The 12,384-nt window shown below is 38.9% G+C and overlaps 1 protein-coding gene across 1 annotated transcript; it reads left to right on the top strand.

The window, feature by feature from the left end:
* The first annotated feature begins 341 nt into the window (after positions 1-341).
* Positions 342-11,889, top strand: LOC134743920 (malate dehydrogenase-like). The gene is made up of 7 exons (XM_063677555.1): positions 342-536; positions 3,586-3,789; positions 7,898-8,092; positions 8,402-8,611; positions 8,712-8,844; positions 9,631-9,805; positions 11,594-11,889. The coding sequence occupies exons 1-7, from the start codon at positions 363-365 to the stop codon at positions 11,730-11,732; spliced, it is 1,230 nt and encodes a 409-aa protein (XP_063533625.1). The 5' UTR covers positions 342-362; the 3' UTR covers positions 11,733-11,889.
* The last annotated feature ends 495 nt before the right edge of the window (positions 11,890-12,384 follow it).

Genomic DNA, 12,384 nt, shown 5'->3' with positions numbered 1-12,384 from the left:
TAAATACAGTGAAACCTGGATAAGTGAAACCTCAGGGGACCGGCAAGTTTGTGTCAATTAACCAGGTTTCCCATTTAAGCAGGTATCGTGAGTATTATATTCTTTGGAGAGATGTTTTTAACCCTTAAATGCATGATTTTTTGTATAACTTTTTAATAAATTGAAATAGATGTGTCATGCTGTATAAAAGTAATAAATGTGATTTTGGATAGCTGCATATTGAGCCACGGACCATCAAATATACGATGCATATATACATCATTATGCATTTAAGGGTTAAATGTCAGTGTCTAAGTGACATAATCAACCAATGAACAAACAGCTTTTCATATACTTAACCATTTAAACATAAAAATTGTAAAATGTTAAAAATTTCGTGTGTAAAAATGTTGAAGCAAGTAAAATTTCTACGTCGGCTTACGCCTTATGTCACTCAACGAGCTACATTCCAAAATTTCGTGATGTCTGACGCTTTAGCGCAGTTGGAGTCAGAATGCGAGAAGTGCTGTTACAACCCTAGAGTACCGCCTCGCAAGGTTTGTGATTGTGGTTCCATTGCAACTACTAGTTAACGTTACTCACATGTAGATAACACGTAAATCGTTACGTGGACCCATGGTGGACCCTAAACCAAACCAAATATCTGCGTAGTCCTTGAGCAGTTTTTAAAAGTAGGTAATCAGTCGCGGGACGACCATTAGAACTAGATTCCCATCGGTTTGCCTAATTTGAAGAAACCACCATCTGGGATAACAAAAATTCAGGTATATTAGACGTGCCGCGATGAAAACTTACCCACCCACCCACTCCCCACAACTTATGTCACATGGGTGACTTGTGATGTGGCTCAAAGTTGTTGGACCTCAGCTAGGTACACAGTAAGCTGCAGAGATAAATCCCCGCCCTGCATACAAGTTTTTATGCAGTTATGTCTGCAGATTACTGTACTCGTAATAGCAGAATGGACTTAAGGTATCCGTTTTGCTATTAAGGTTTCGTCACACTGCAGCAGGTATTACTAAGACCGCTGTCTGTCGGTCCGTCCGTCTGTCACCAGGCTGTATCTCAAGATTCATGAACCGTGATAGCTAGACAGTTGAAATCTTCACAGATGATGTATTTCTGTTGCCGCTATAACAACAAATACTAAAAACAGAATAAAATAAATATTTAAGTGGGGTTCCCATACAACAAACGTGATTTTTTTGCCGTTTTATACGTAATGGTACGGAACCCTTTGTGCGCGAGTCCGACTAGCACTAGGCGGGTTTTTTTTTCGCGCTCCGCTCACGCCCTGTCGGGCGCGACCGTATCTCGCCGCGAGATAGACTACCCGTCCCCCTTTAATTCATACAGTTAGTAAAAGACGGGTAGTCTATCTCGCGGCGAGATACTGTCGCGCCAGTCATTGTACTAGCCCGACTGTTTGTTGCCGACACATTCCTTTCCACCGTAAGGCCTTTCTTCGCACCGCACCGGCACAGTGCGGTCATTCTCAAAAAATAAGTCTGCGGTCTGAATGAATGAACGATTCATGCTTTTATTCGAAACACACACACACACACACAAGAACACTAAAATAGGCTTAAATCTAGGTAAATTAGAAGTTATAGTGCTGCGGGTGGTTCCAGAAAAGGATAACACGCATCATCATGTGTCGCAGCACATGAGTAGTGTTACGACGCTGATTTTCAGTGTACCCAATACCAATGGGTAAAACAAACAAAACAACACAGAACATAAAAACAGAACCTAGAATACAACAGCATGTGCAGTTGACATTGTAATCTATTTTTCTCAAACATGCTATGTAATATTGATATTACGTTCTTTATATTAGGCTGGGAAGTATCACGTTTCAGGCGCGGCTAGACGAGAGGTCTGTAATGAAATTTCATACAAAGTTCCAGGCCTAGGCCGGGAAGTGGCTTTTTTTTAATTTCTATTTCACATATAATTGTGGCACAGCATCATGGCATTCAGCCATTTTTTTTTTAACCTGACGGGCTCTATGGCACTATGGCCATTCGAGCGGTAGGACTGTGTGGGGGATGGTAGCCTGAGGAAAATCCAGGACCCTTCCGCATCACACGAGACGGTTTTGCTACGCTGGAAGCTGGAATACTCCTAGTTTAAAAAAAAAACGATATTTGATTGATATATATAGTTGGTCAAGCAAATCTTGTTAGTAAATAAGAACAAAAAAAACTATACTCATCCTTTTCTTTTGGGTGTTAGTACTAGTGTAAGACAAAGATAGTATGATTCTCTCTGTCTATGTTTGAAATAAGACAGTCCTTTGACAAACTATATACCTATATTAAACGTTTGAGAAAAGCACTATACATACATCGGCGTGAAAACGGGTTGTCGGCCTCATAACTATCCGCCGGTAACCCCTTCCTTCCCGGCCTCTGTAGTAAGGTACTATTTTAATACAGTTGCTCAAAAAGTGCTACTTTTCGTGGCTGTTTAGCGTAGTGCTTTTTACTTTTCCAATTTTTTAAAATTTTTACTTGTTCCAATTCATGACTACTTATTGATGAGTGATAATATTAGTTTCCTTTAAACGTCGTAATCAACATTAAAACCTACTGTTAATGTAAGAATACGAAAAATATGCATATTTCATATTTTATTACTTACCTCTTCATCATTATAAGTATTATAACACGTTTATTTTTTAATGTTGAAAAACCGTTCTTAATAAGTTTTCTGAATGGAACGGAACGCCTGTCAAAGAAGAGGCGTATTTTCTTACTGCAAGAATGTTTTAAGTTTTCAAAGGCAACATTTGATATTGTTTTTATAAATATACGATACACAAATAATCATAAATAACGATATTTAGGTAATAATAGTACAATGTTTTAATATTTACAATTGTTTTTGTCTTATAGAACATGCATTTGAAAAAAACTTTCATTGAAGTGGGTTCAATAATAATAACAAAACTATTCTAGTCGAATAAAAGCTAGAAAAACACTTCTTCATAATGTCAATGTCAATGATGACACGGAATTAATAATATAATTCGAATTCCGTTCCTTATTTATTCCTTTTCTTATTTTTTCGCAACTGTATTAAAAAACGTCGTTCTGTACACGTGCGGAAATGTCATTCTTCACTGACGGAATGACATACTTTCCGCACTAGCATCGAAATGTACTATTTCATTTCCCATTAGCGAATGACGTAGCGAGTGTTGTGTGCAACCCATCATTTGACAATAATGCCGTAAACGAGGGTAGTTTCTCGCCCCCCCCCCTGCCGCCACCGCGCCGGCGCCCGCGCCGAGTCATATCGGGCGCGAAGGGCTGCGGCCCGCAGTCTGCGCCGGTCCGTCACCGTCTTTTATAGTTTTCGTGAGAATGTCAAAAAACCACCAACGGGGACACATTTCAAGGTAGGGGGGGGGGGGGGGGGTCGAGCGTCAGGTGGAGGGTGCCACGTAGATTTGAAAACTTTATTAATTTGTTTGTCTGAAATCATTTAATGACTCAATTATTAAGTAAACTCAGTATTTTTCAGAACAATTAGTGTTTTGGTCTAGTATTAGTATATTTCGATGTGTCTATGTTCTAGGTAACAATAGTCGGGGCAGGCACCGACGTCGGTCGAATCGTATCGTTGTTTCTCAAACAGCAGCGAGTGATCAAGACGTTGGCGCTGTACGATGACGAGCCGGACCGGTGCGTGCTGGGCGTGGCCACGGACTTGGCGCACATCGACACCAGCACCGAGATTGAAGCGTATCAGGGAAAGCAGTTTCTTAAGAATGCTTTACATGTAAGATGGTTAACGTTCACATTTTCTCAGGTAAATAATGTCACGGAAGATTCCAGAAAAGTGGAATCTTGAGCGTTGCGAGGATTTCAAGACACGAAATATTTTTGCCACCGAGTGAAATAGAATAATTTTCAGCACACCAAAGCGAGAAAAATACTATTAACTGTAAAATATCAAACAAAATCAAACTAAATCAAATCCAAATGAACTTATTAAATACTAGCTTTTGCCCGCGACTTCGTCTGCGTAACAGCAGATAGAGTAAGTATAGCGCCTGGATAAAGTGTAATAGCAAGCATTCAAATGTCTGACATGTAAAATTATTCATAATTTTATCAATAAAAATCTCAATCACAATCTCAAAATTCAATTTCATTTCATTTCATTTATTTCATTCACAAGCAATAAAACATCGCATTGGAAATTATACATTAAAATACTTAGGCTAACACAAAAAAAAATACACAATAACATACAAGGAATAAACGTTAATTTGCTCAAATATAACAAAAATGATTTACTAATGAAAAAAAAAACAAGTACAATTATAAAATGTCAGTCTTAACTTGTACCTACAACTACAACTAAAATAAAAACTTTTATAAAAAAAAAGATAAACCGACTTCAAAAAGGATGAAATAAAATATTATCCTTTTTAGGGTTCCGTGTTTAAGTATATGCGTTACCAACTGATATGTTTGAAGTCGGTGCCAAGCCAAATTTTAAATCAGGGATTTTGGTGCAATTCGATAAAGATGCGGCTATATAAGTATGTACGTTGGATTACCTAATGCAGCGTACTACGTAGGCGAACAACACGCGAATGCGAAGCGGCGCGGCACGGTGCCTTAATTAATCCTTTGATACCTATATAGAAGTGTCCTACGTGGGCGATCTTGTTGCGAACGCGAACGCATTGGGCCGGCCGCGCCGTGCCGCGTCGCTTCGCTTCGCGTTCGCGAGTGTTCGCCTATGTAAGACGCGGCGTTACACGACGACAATAAACCAACTTCCTGTACACCTCAGAACAGAACACACGGTTGAACCTTCTTGGCGCAGTTCGTACCATGCTTGTCGGCACGTTAGTGTAAATCTAATACGTTTTGTCGTCGTATTTTTTTAAAGAGCATTTCTTACTAATTCGTAAACAGTCATAGCACGCAAGTGTGGGATTGGGACTGAGTTATTTTCTGTCGCTTATCCAGAGGACTACATTTCAAAATATAAAACAATTCAAGGAATCTTCATGCAAAATTTCAGCTAAAGCGGTTCAGTTGTTTAGCCATGAAAAGGTAGCAAAGAGGCAGACATAATTGCTTTCACGTTTATAACATTTGTACAGTTGTAATGGGATTTATAGACATAAAGCTGATTATTTTTGACTGGTATTGTTACTACTTGGAGTACTTGGCTTGGCACCGACTTCAAACATATCAGTTGGTAACGCATATACTTAAACACGGAACCCTAAAAAGGATAATATTTTATTTCATCCTTTTTGAAGTCGGTTTATCTTTTTTTTTATAAAAGTTTTTATTTTTCCATTTTTAGTTTTAAGACATTATTAAGAGCGTGACGCATGAATGAAAAACATAATCATGTTTATCTGTAAATTCGTAAACTTTATTAAATTATCAGAATTTTCCTCGAGTCCGTCTGGGAAATCATTCCTGTCAGTAAATCCATTCTCCGCCCCGCCACTGACCCAATCCCTCAAACCCCCCGATCACTCAACCTCACAGCACATCAACCCCTGATCACTGAACCCCTCAACCCTAAACCACCAACCCTTCAACCGCCATTCCCCGACCCCTAACCCCAGACCCCTTAACTCCTAACCCTAACCCCCAATCCCACTCCCAACCCCTCAGTCTCCGACCCATCAACTCACCTCCCCTCAACCCCCAACCTCAAACCCCCCAAACACTAATACCCTCTATCTTCACTTCTCAGTCTCTTTGGTTGTTTCCAACACTACCTACATCAAAAATCATAATACACATACGAGGGAAGTTATCAGTAGCCTTACCATGAGTTTGACATTGATATATTCGCTATCGTGTGCGTAACTTACTGTTTATGCATCTCGCTCGTACTGGCGTATTAGTGTACAAAGTAAGTTACGAAGAATATTTAGTGCCAAACTCGTGGTTAGGCTACATTTGCACTACATCAAATTGGTGGTTTTGGTGAGGAAATGCTTGAGTTACTTTAGAAAACACCGAATTACCATACACGTGCCTTTAAAAATTAAGGAGTTCCCTCAATTCCTCACGGATTCCATCATCAGATCAAAACCAAAAATATTACGAAAACACCTTGGAGTAACTTCTTTCAAACAGAAAAAGAATAACTCAAATCGGATCATGGGTGCCGGAGTAATCGCTGAAATCATTATCATCAAAACAATCATCATCATCAGCTCCACTTCATCAAATTGGTGGTTTTCGAGAAAAAATGATCAAGTTGCTTAAGAAAACGACCGAATCACCATACATGTGCCTTTAAAAATTGAGGAGTTCCCTCAATTCCTCATGGATCCCATCATCAGAACAGCACCAGATTAATGTGGAACCACCTTGGAGGTAGTTCCTTTAAAACAAAAAAAGAATTGTTCAAGTCGGACAACGGGTCTCGGAGTAATCGCTGAACATCCTACATTAAAAAAATCATCATCACTACCTTCAAAACAATCATCATCATCAGGTCCACTTCATCAAATTGGTCGTTTTCGAGAGAAAATGCTCAAGTTGCTTATGAAAACACCCAAATCACCATACATGTGCCTTTAAAAATTGAGGAGTTCCCTCAATTCCTCAGGGATCCCATCATCAGATCAGAACCAGATTAATATGGGACCAACTTGGAAGTAGCTCCTTTCGAACAAAAAAATAATGACTCAAATCGGACCACGGGTCTCGGAATAATCGGTGAACATACATAAAAAAAAAAAAAAAAAAATAGCCACAACCGAATACAGAACCTCCTCCTTCTATGAAATAGAAGTCGGTTAAAAATTAAAAAAATCAAAATATGTCAATTACGCAATAATTCTATTATATTTTATATTGTACCTATATATATATATATATATATATATATATATGAATAATTCTAATTTGAGTGTACATAATGTCAATTCAATAAATAATTTTAATTAGTAGGCTGACAAAATTCTTCCACTGAGTAAAAACACTTGCTTAGCAAAAAAGTCTTGAGCTTGGTTTTAAACCTGTTTACATTGAAGATCATCTTCAGTTCAACCGATAATCTATTAAAGAGAATAATGGCCTGATAGCTTGCTGAGTGCTTATAGCCGAGATTGTTTGTGGCAAGTCTTTTCTCCTAGTAGCTAGACGGAGTTCTCTGTCTTCTGGTGTTTCTATATTAAAAATAAACTTAACTAAATCTGTTAGTACCACCAATATATACAGACTAGGAACGGTGAGAATTTCATATTCCAAGAAATAGCTCTTATAGGACTCTGTCTGAGGCAATCTAGCTATCGTTCTTATTGCTCTTTTTTGAGCCACAAATGCTGTTTGTATATTGTACTTATAACTGTTACCCCAAAACTTGACGCTATATCGTAACCTGGATTTGATCAATGCGTAGTAGACAATTTTTAGCTGAGATAGTTTTGCTTCGTCCCTAAGACTCCTTAGGGCATAGCAAGCAGAACTCACAGAGTTTTCTATTGCATGCAGTTCTTTTTTCCAGTTTAGGTTTTTTGAGCATAAGCTTAATTGCTTACATCAATTATCAGGCAATTTATTAATTCTTTCAATTCTATTCCCTTTAGGGATGATTTCCGACATAAAAACTATCCTATGTCCTTCCCCTCAGGGACTCAAACTATCGCTATGCCAAATTTCAACTAAATCGGTCTAGCGGTTTAAGCGTGAAGAAGTAACAGACAGACAGACAGACACACTTTCGCATTTATAATATTAGTATAAATTTATCATTCAAAATCATCAGTTAAAATAAAAGTCAATTCTACTAGCCAACATAGGAAACAACTCAAAATTTGCATCAAATGCTTTGCCCCACATGTAGATAAGATAGCCTTTATCCGCTGGTGTTATGAAAATAACTATCGTCTCAGGATGCGGACGTAGTGGTGATCTGCGGCGGCTGCTACGAGCTGCCCCCTAGCTGCAACGAGCCAGACCGCGAGCTGTTCTTCAAGAACATGCGGTTCGTGCGCACCACCACCATCGCCGTCTCACAGTTCTGCCCGTACGCCATCCTCGCCGTGCAGACGCCGCCGGTCGATTGCAACTACGCTCTGTGTGCGCATGTTAGTTTATTTGCGACTTACCTATTTAATCCCGACTGCCATAACAGCTCGACCACTTCTGAAGAGGGGGCGTAAGGCCAGGAAATATTTAAGAAAGAAACAATAACAAAATATACTCAATATGTTCAGAGATGTGCGCAGTAGCAAGGAGTAGGTATGATAATTAAAATTTAACCTCTTTAAGTACTTCTTTCTTTCTCTTGAAGAACGTTCGTTGCACGGTCAACACTCCTATAAACACCAACTTTAAAAAATGACAAGGTAGATAATGTACCGCACTTTTCAGAAACCTATGTCCTTCTGTTGTAGACATTGAAGGTTCTTGGCACGTACAATCGTCGCCGAGTACTGGGCGTGAACTCTGTAAACGCCATGCGCGCCAACCAGCTGTACGGCTCCATGATGGGCGAGGACCCCTCAAAGACCAACGTGGCGGTGGTCGGCGGCTGCGGCCGCTGCACGCGCGTGCCGGTCTTTTCCGCCGCTAAGCCTAACCCCTTCGACTGCAATGTGCCCAAGGTAATTCGGGGTTTATATGACTTAACCATACACTAGAGATATACCTACGTAATAACGTGCAATGTAAAAAAATAACATGCCAAAATCGTTTTTGATGTAGAAAACGTTGAACTGTCTGAGCCGACTAGTACGCGAAGCCGACGACATTATATGCAGGGTGAAGAGCAACAACGAGCAGGGGCATCTTTCTATCGGCTTCTCTACTGGAAGATTCGTGTTGAACATTATGAAAGGTTTTAAGTATGATTTTTTAATCTCAGCTTTCATCTCTTACTTCAGTCACCAGAGAAAATCTAATCTATAAGTATCATAACTAGTGGCTCTGTGAGCTGTAGACGGTACTTTTAGTATGTTGTTTAATACACCATTCCCTACAACTATGCCAGAATACGCTTATACACGAATTATTTCCCCCGATTGTAAATTTTTGGTTTTCGTTTGGTGAGGTATAAGGGGGTTAAGAGGGTATCCAGAAAAAAAAACAGTTTGGGGCTTGAAACTTCGTTAGTTGTGACAGACAAATCTTATGCGTCATGCGTTGCATAATTTTTAACAAATAAATGATTAACCATCCCTACTGCTTTTGCTGCATAATATTCTATGCTCATGTTGAATATATATATAACCACCTGTTGCGATCGCAACCTTTTATTTGTATAATGCAGTAGCTAAACGCAACCGCCGGGCTCGGTTACTATGCGGAGGCTTTTTTAAAATCACCAATAGGAGCGCTCCACATAACTTGTATCGCGGCCAATTAGAGGCACCTAAATTTAAACTACCTTTACTAGCCTCCATACTATAACCACCAATTCTACATCCCTTAACCGTTTTCGTCAACTGTACCTTGTAACGTAACCAGCACCTATTTAAGATTTTAAGTTTACTTCAAATCGAAGTCTTTTTATTTGTCGTCGAGACCTGCACGGCGGCTACACCACCAACATACGAAACCAATCCCCGCGTACGAAGTCGCGGGCAACAGCTAGTTTACCATACATTTTCTCATACTTTGGTAGGAATGTTCGAGACACCCTCAACTCTGGACAGTGCGCTGGTTGAGCAGAGTGACCCGGAAAAGTGCTACGGAATGCGCGTGTGTGCTACCCCCGTCACGGTGGGTCGGTTCGGCGTCGAGCAGTACACTATCCCCGAGCTAAGCGAAGATGAGCAGCAGCTGCTTTCAGAGGCTAAGTTAGTAAATTAAATATCTTCGTCCAAACCAAACCAGGGCAGGGCAGGAATTTACTTTCGCAAACGCTTCGGCTGTGGAATGAACTCCATACCGAGTGTTACCAGAGAGGCACTACAATATAAAGTAAGTACTTCAAAATAAGAGTGTTCCATCGTCTTTATAAAGAACAAGAAAAAGCTTCTTATACTACTACTGCTAGCTTCTTGTACAGTATTTTTTTGTTAAATTGGTAATACCTAACTATCTTCATTATGTACATATGTACAGTCAAGTGTAAAAATATGGGTGCACTCATCATACTCAAAAATATGTCCCATAGCTCTCATGTCAGACATATTTTTGAGTAAGTTGTATGCACCCATATTTTTACACTAGACTGTACTTAAGTATAAAATGTATTGTGATGTAATATGATATTACCAATCAATATGATTATGATAATACTTTAATCCAACCTCAAGAAAAAAACAGTTTATCCAGTAGACTTATATTGACCGGGATATAGACCGTGATTACCTTTTGTATTATTTATTTAATACAAAAGGTAATGACGGTCTATATCCCGGTCAATATAAGTCTAGTGAAACTAACCGTGAATCATTCAAAACTCAGTTTATCCAGATTTAATAGCTAGATAAGTACGGAAACGAGACTGATGTGTTTTTAGGGTTCCGTACCAAAAAGGTACAAAAGGAACCCTTATGGTGCGACTCTGTCCGTCCGTCTGTCTGTCACATTGCCAAATATCTTGAGAACTACTTGTGCCGCTTAACTTCAAACTCGGGTAAATCCATTCGACCCTCTCAGCAAATATCTATCCTATTACCTTTTCTTAATACCAAAATCGCATAATCTGACAGATGGACTTACCCCAGTTTGAAGTTAAGCGAGTCACTTGAGCTATCGATTTGAAAAGAATAGTTATGAACAACACATTGAAAGTGTTATTTTTAGGGTCCCGTACCCAAAGGGTAAAAACGGGACCCTATCATTAAGACTCCGCTGTCCGTCCGTCCGTCTGTCGCCAGGCTGTATCTCACGAACCGTGATAGCTAGACAGTTGAAAATTTCACAGATGATATATTTCTGTTGCCGCTATAGGGTTCCGTAGCCAAATGGCAAAAAACGGAACCCTTATGGATTCGTCATGTCTATCTGTCCGTCCGTATGTCACAGCCACTTTTTTTCGAAACTATAAGAACTATACTGTTGAAACTTGGTAAGTAGATCTATTCAGTGAACCGCATTAAGATTTTCACTCAAAAATAGAAAAAAAAACAAAAAAATTTGGGGGTTCCCCATACTTAGAACTGAAAATCAAATTTTTTTTTTCATCAAACCCATACATGTGGGGTATCTATGGATAGGTCTTCAAAAATGATATTGAGGTTGCTAATATCATTTTTTTCTAAACTGAATAGTTTGCGCGAGAGACACTTCCAAAGTGGTAAAATGTAAGTCCCCCCCCCCTCTAACTTCTAAAATAAGAGAATGATAAAACTAAAAAAATATATGATGTACATTACCATGCAAACTTCCACCGAAAATTGATTTGAACCAGATCCAGTAAGTAGTTTTTTTTAATACGTCATAAATCGTAAACCGCAATTTACCTTTCACTCATGTTTCACATAAAAATATATTGTTTAAATTGTGTAATGTACGGAACCCTCAGTGGCCTCAGTGCGCTAGTCCGAATTTGGCCAGTTTTTTATTTGTACAGTTGAGAGCTTAGTAGTTCCTTATTTGTCTACCTTGCTGTATGCTACACCTACAATTCTTTACAGGTGTGACTTAGAAGATATGTTAAACCTCGGGCGCTGCTACGCTACTGGTGAAGAGTACACTTTGCACCCTTGCAGGTACTACGAAGTCGATCCGTGCCCATATGGGCCTTCGTGTCCACAAGTCAAAAGTTCAAAATAAATCTAAATTAGACGATTAATGAGGGACTTAAAGGGGGACTTTTTATCTGACTTTGGTTTTCAAATCATACCCTTACCTTACCTAGTCCCAGGTATACGAAGTTAAAAATGAGACTTATTTAGTTATTTTTGAACGTTGATTGGTATTAAAACGCTAAAAACGCATATCGTGCCAGAATAATTTGTTAATTTGAGTCTAACAATTGTTTTTCAGTTCACGGATAAGTTATTGTAAATATTCAGATTCATTTAAAATAATTATATCAACACACAAGAGCAATCACCAAGTAACTGAAAATATTTCTTGACAGCTCATTAAAATCGTGCCCAGATCTTGTACATACAAGATCTATCCGTATATTAGTGTGTTAGTCATGTTATATGTCTGTTATTGGATAATTTACTGGTACTGTCACTGACTCATACGAGTATATAAAAACCTCTTTATTCTGGTTCAGCGTATATACCCACCGAATAAAGTGTATATTATATAGCCGAAATTTTCTGGTAAATCATAAACTTGGTAAAGTTCCTTTGTGGTAAAATAAACCCTTAAAAGTTCCCTATTTTCATTTTTAACCTCTGCTTTTCAAAGTTTTTTTTGTTTAGGAGCGGCACGTGTAGTGTACGGCAGGGATGCACGTGCTAGCAAC

The sequence above is a fragment of the Cydia strobilella genome, chromosome 1, assembly GCF_947568885.1.
Source record: "Cydia strobilella chromosome 1, ilCydStro3.1, whole genome shotgun sequence".
NCBI classification, from domain to species: Eukaryota; Metazoa; Arthropoda; class Insecta; order Lepidoptera; family Tortricidae; genus Cydia; species Cydia strobilella.
The sequence above is the reverse complement of the archived record's forward strand: the minus strand, read 5'-3'. Positions and strand labels throughout refer to the sequence as shown.

Excerpts from the sequence above, each read along its gene's own strand:
- LOC134743920 (XM_063677555.1), top strand. The coding sequence starts at position 363 with ATGTTAAAAATTTCGTGTGTAAAAATGTTGAAGCAAGTAAAATTTCTA. Across the intron at positions 8,612-8,711 it reads TCGACTGCAATGTGCCCAAG|AAAACGTTGAACTGTCTGAG; the intron begins GTAATTCGGGGT and ends TTTTTGATGTAG. Across the intron at positions 9,806-11,593 it reads CAGCTGCTTTCAGAGGCTAA|GTGTGACTTAGAAGATATGT; the intron begins GTTAGTAAATTA and ends AATTCTTTACAG.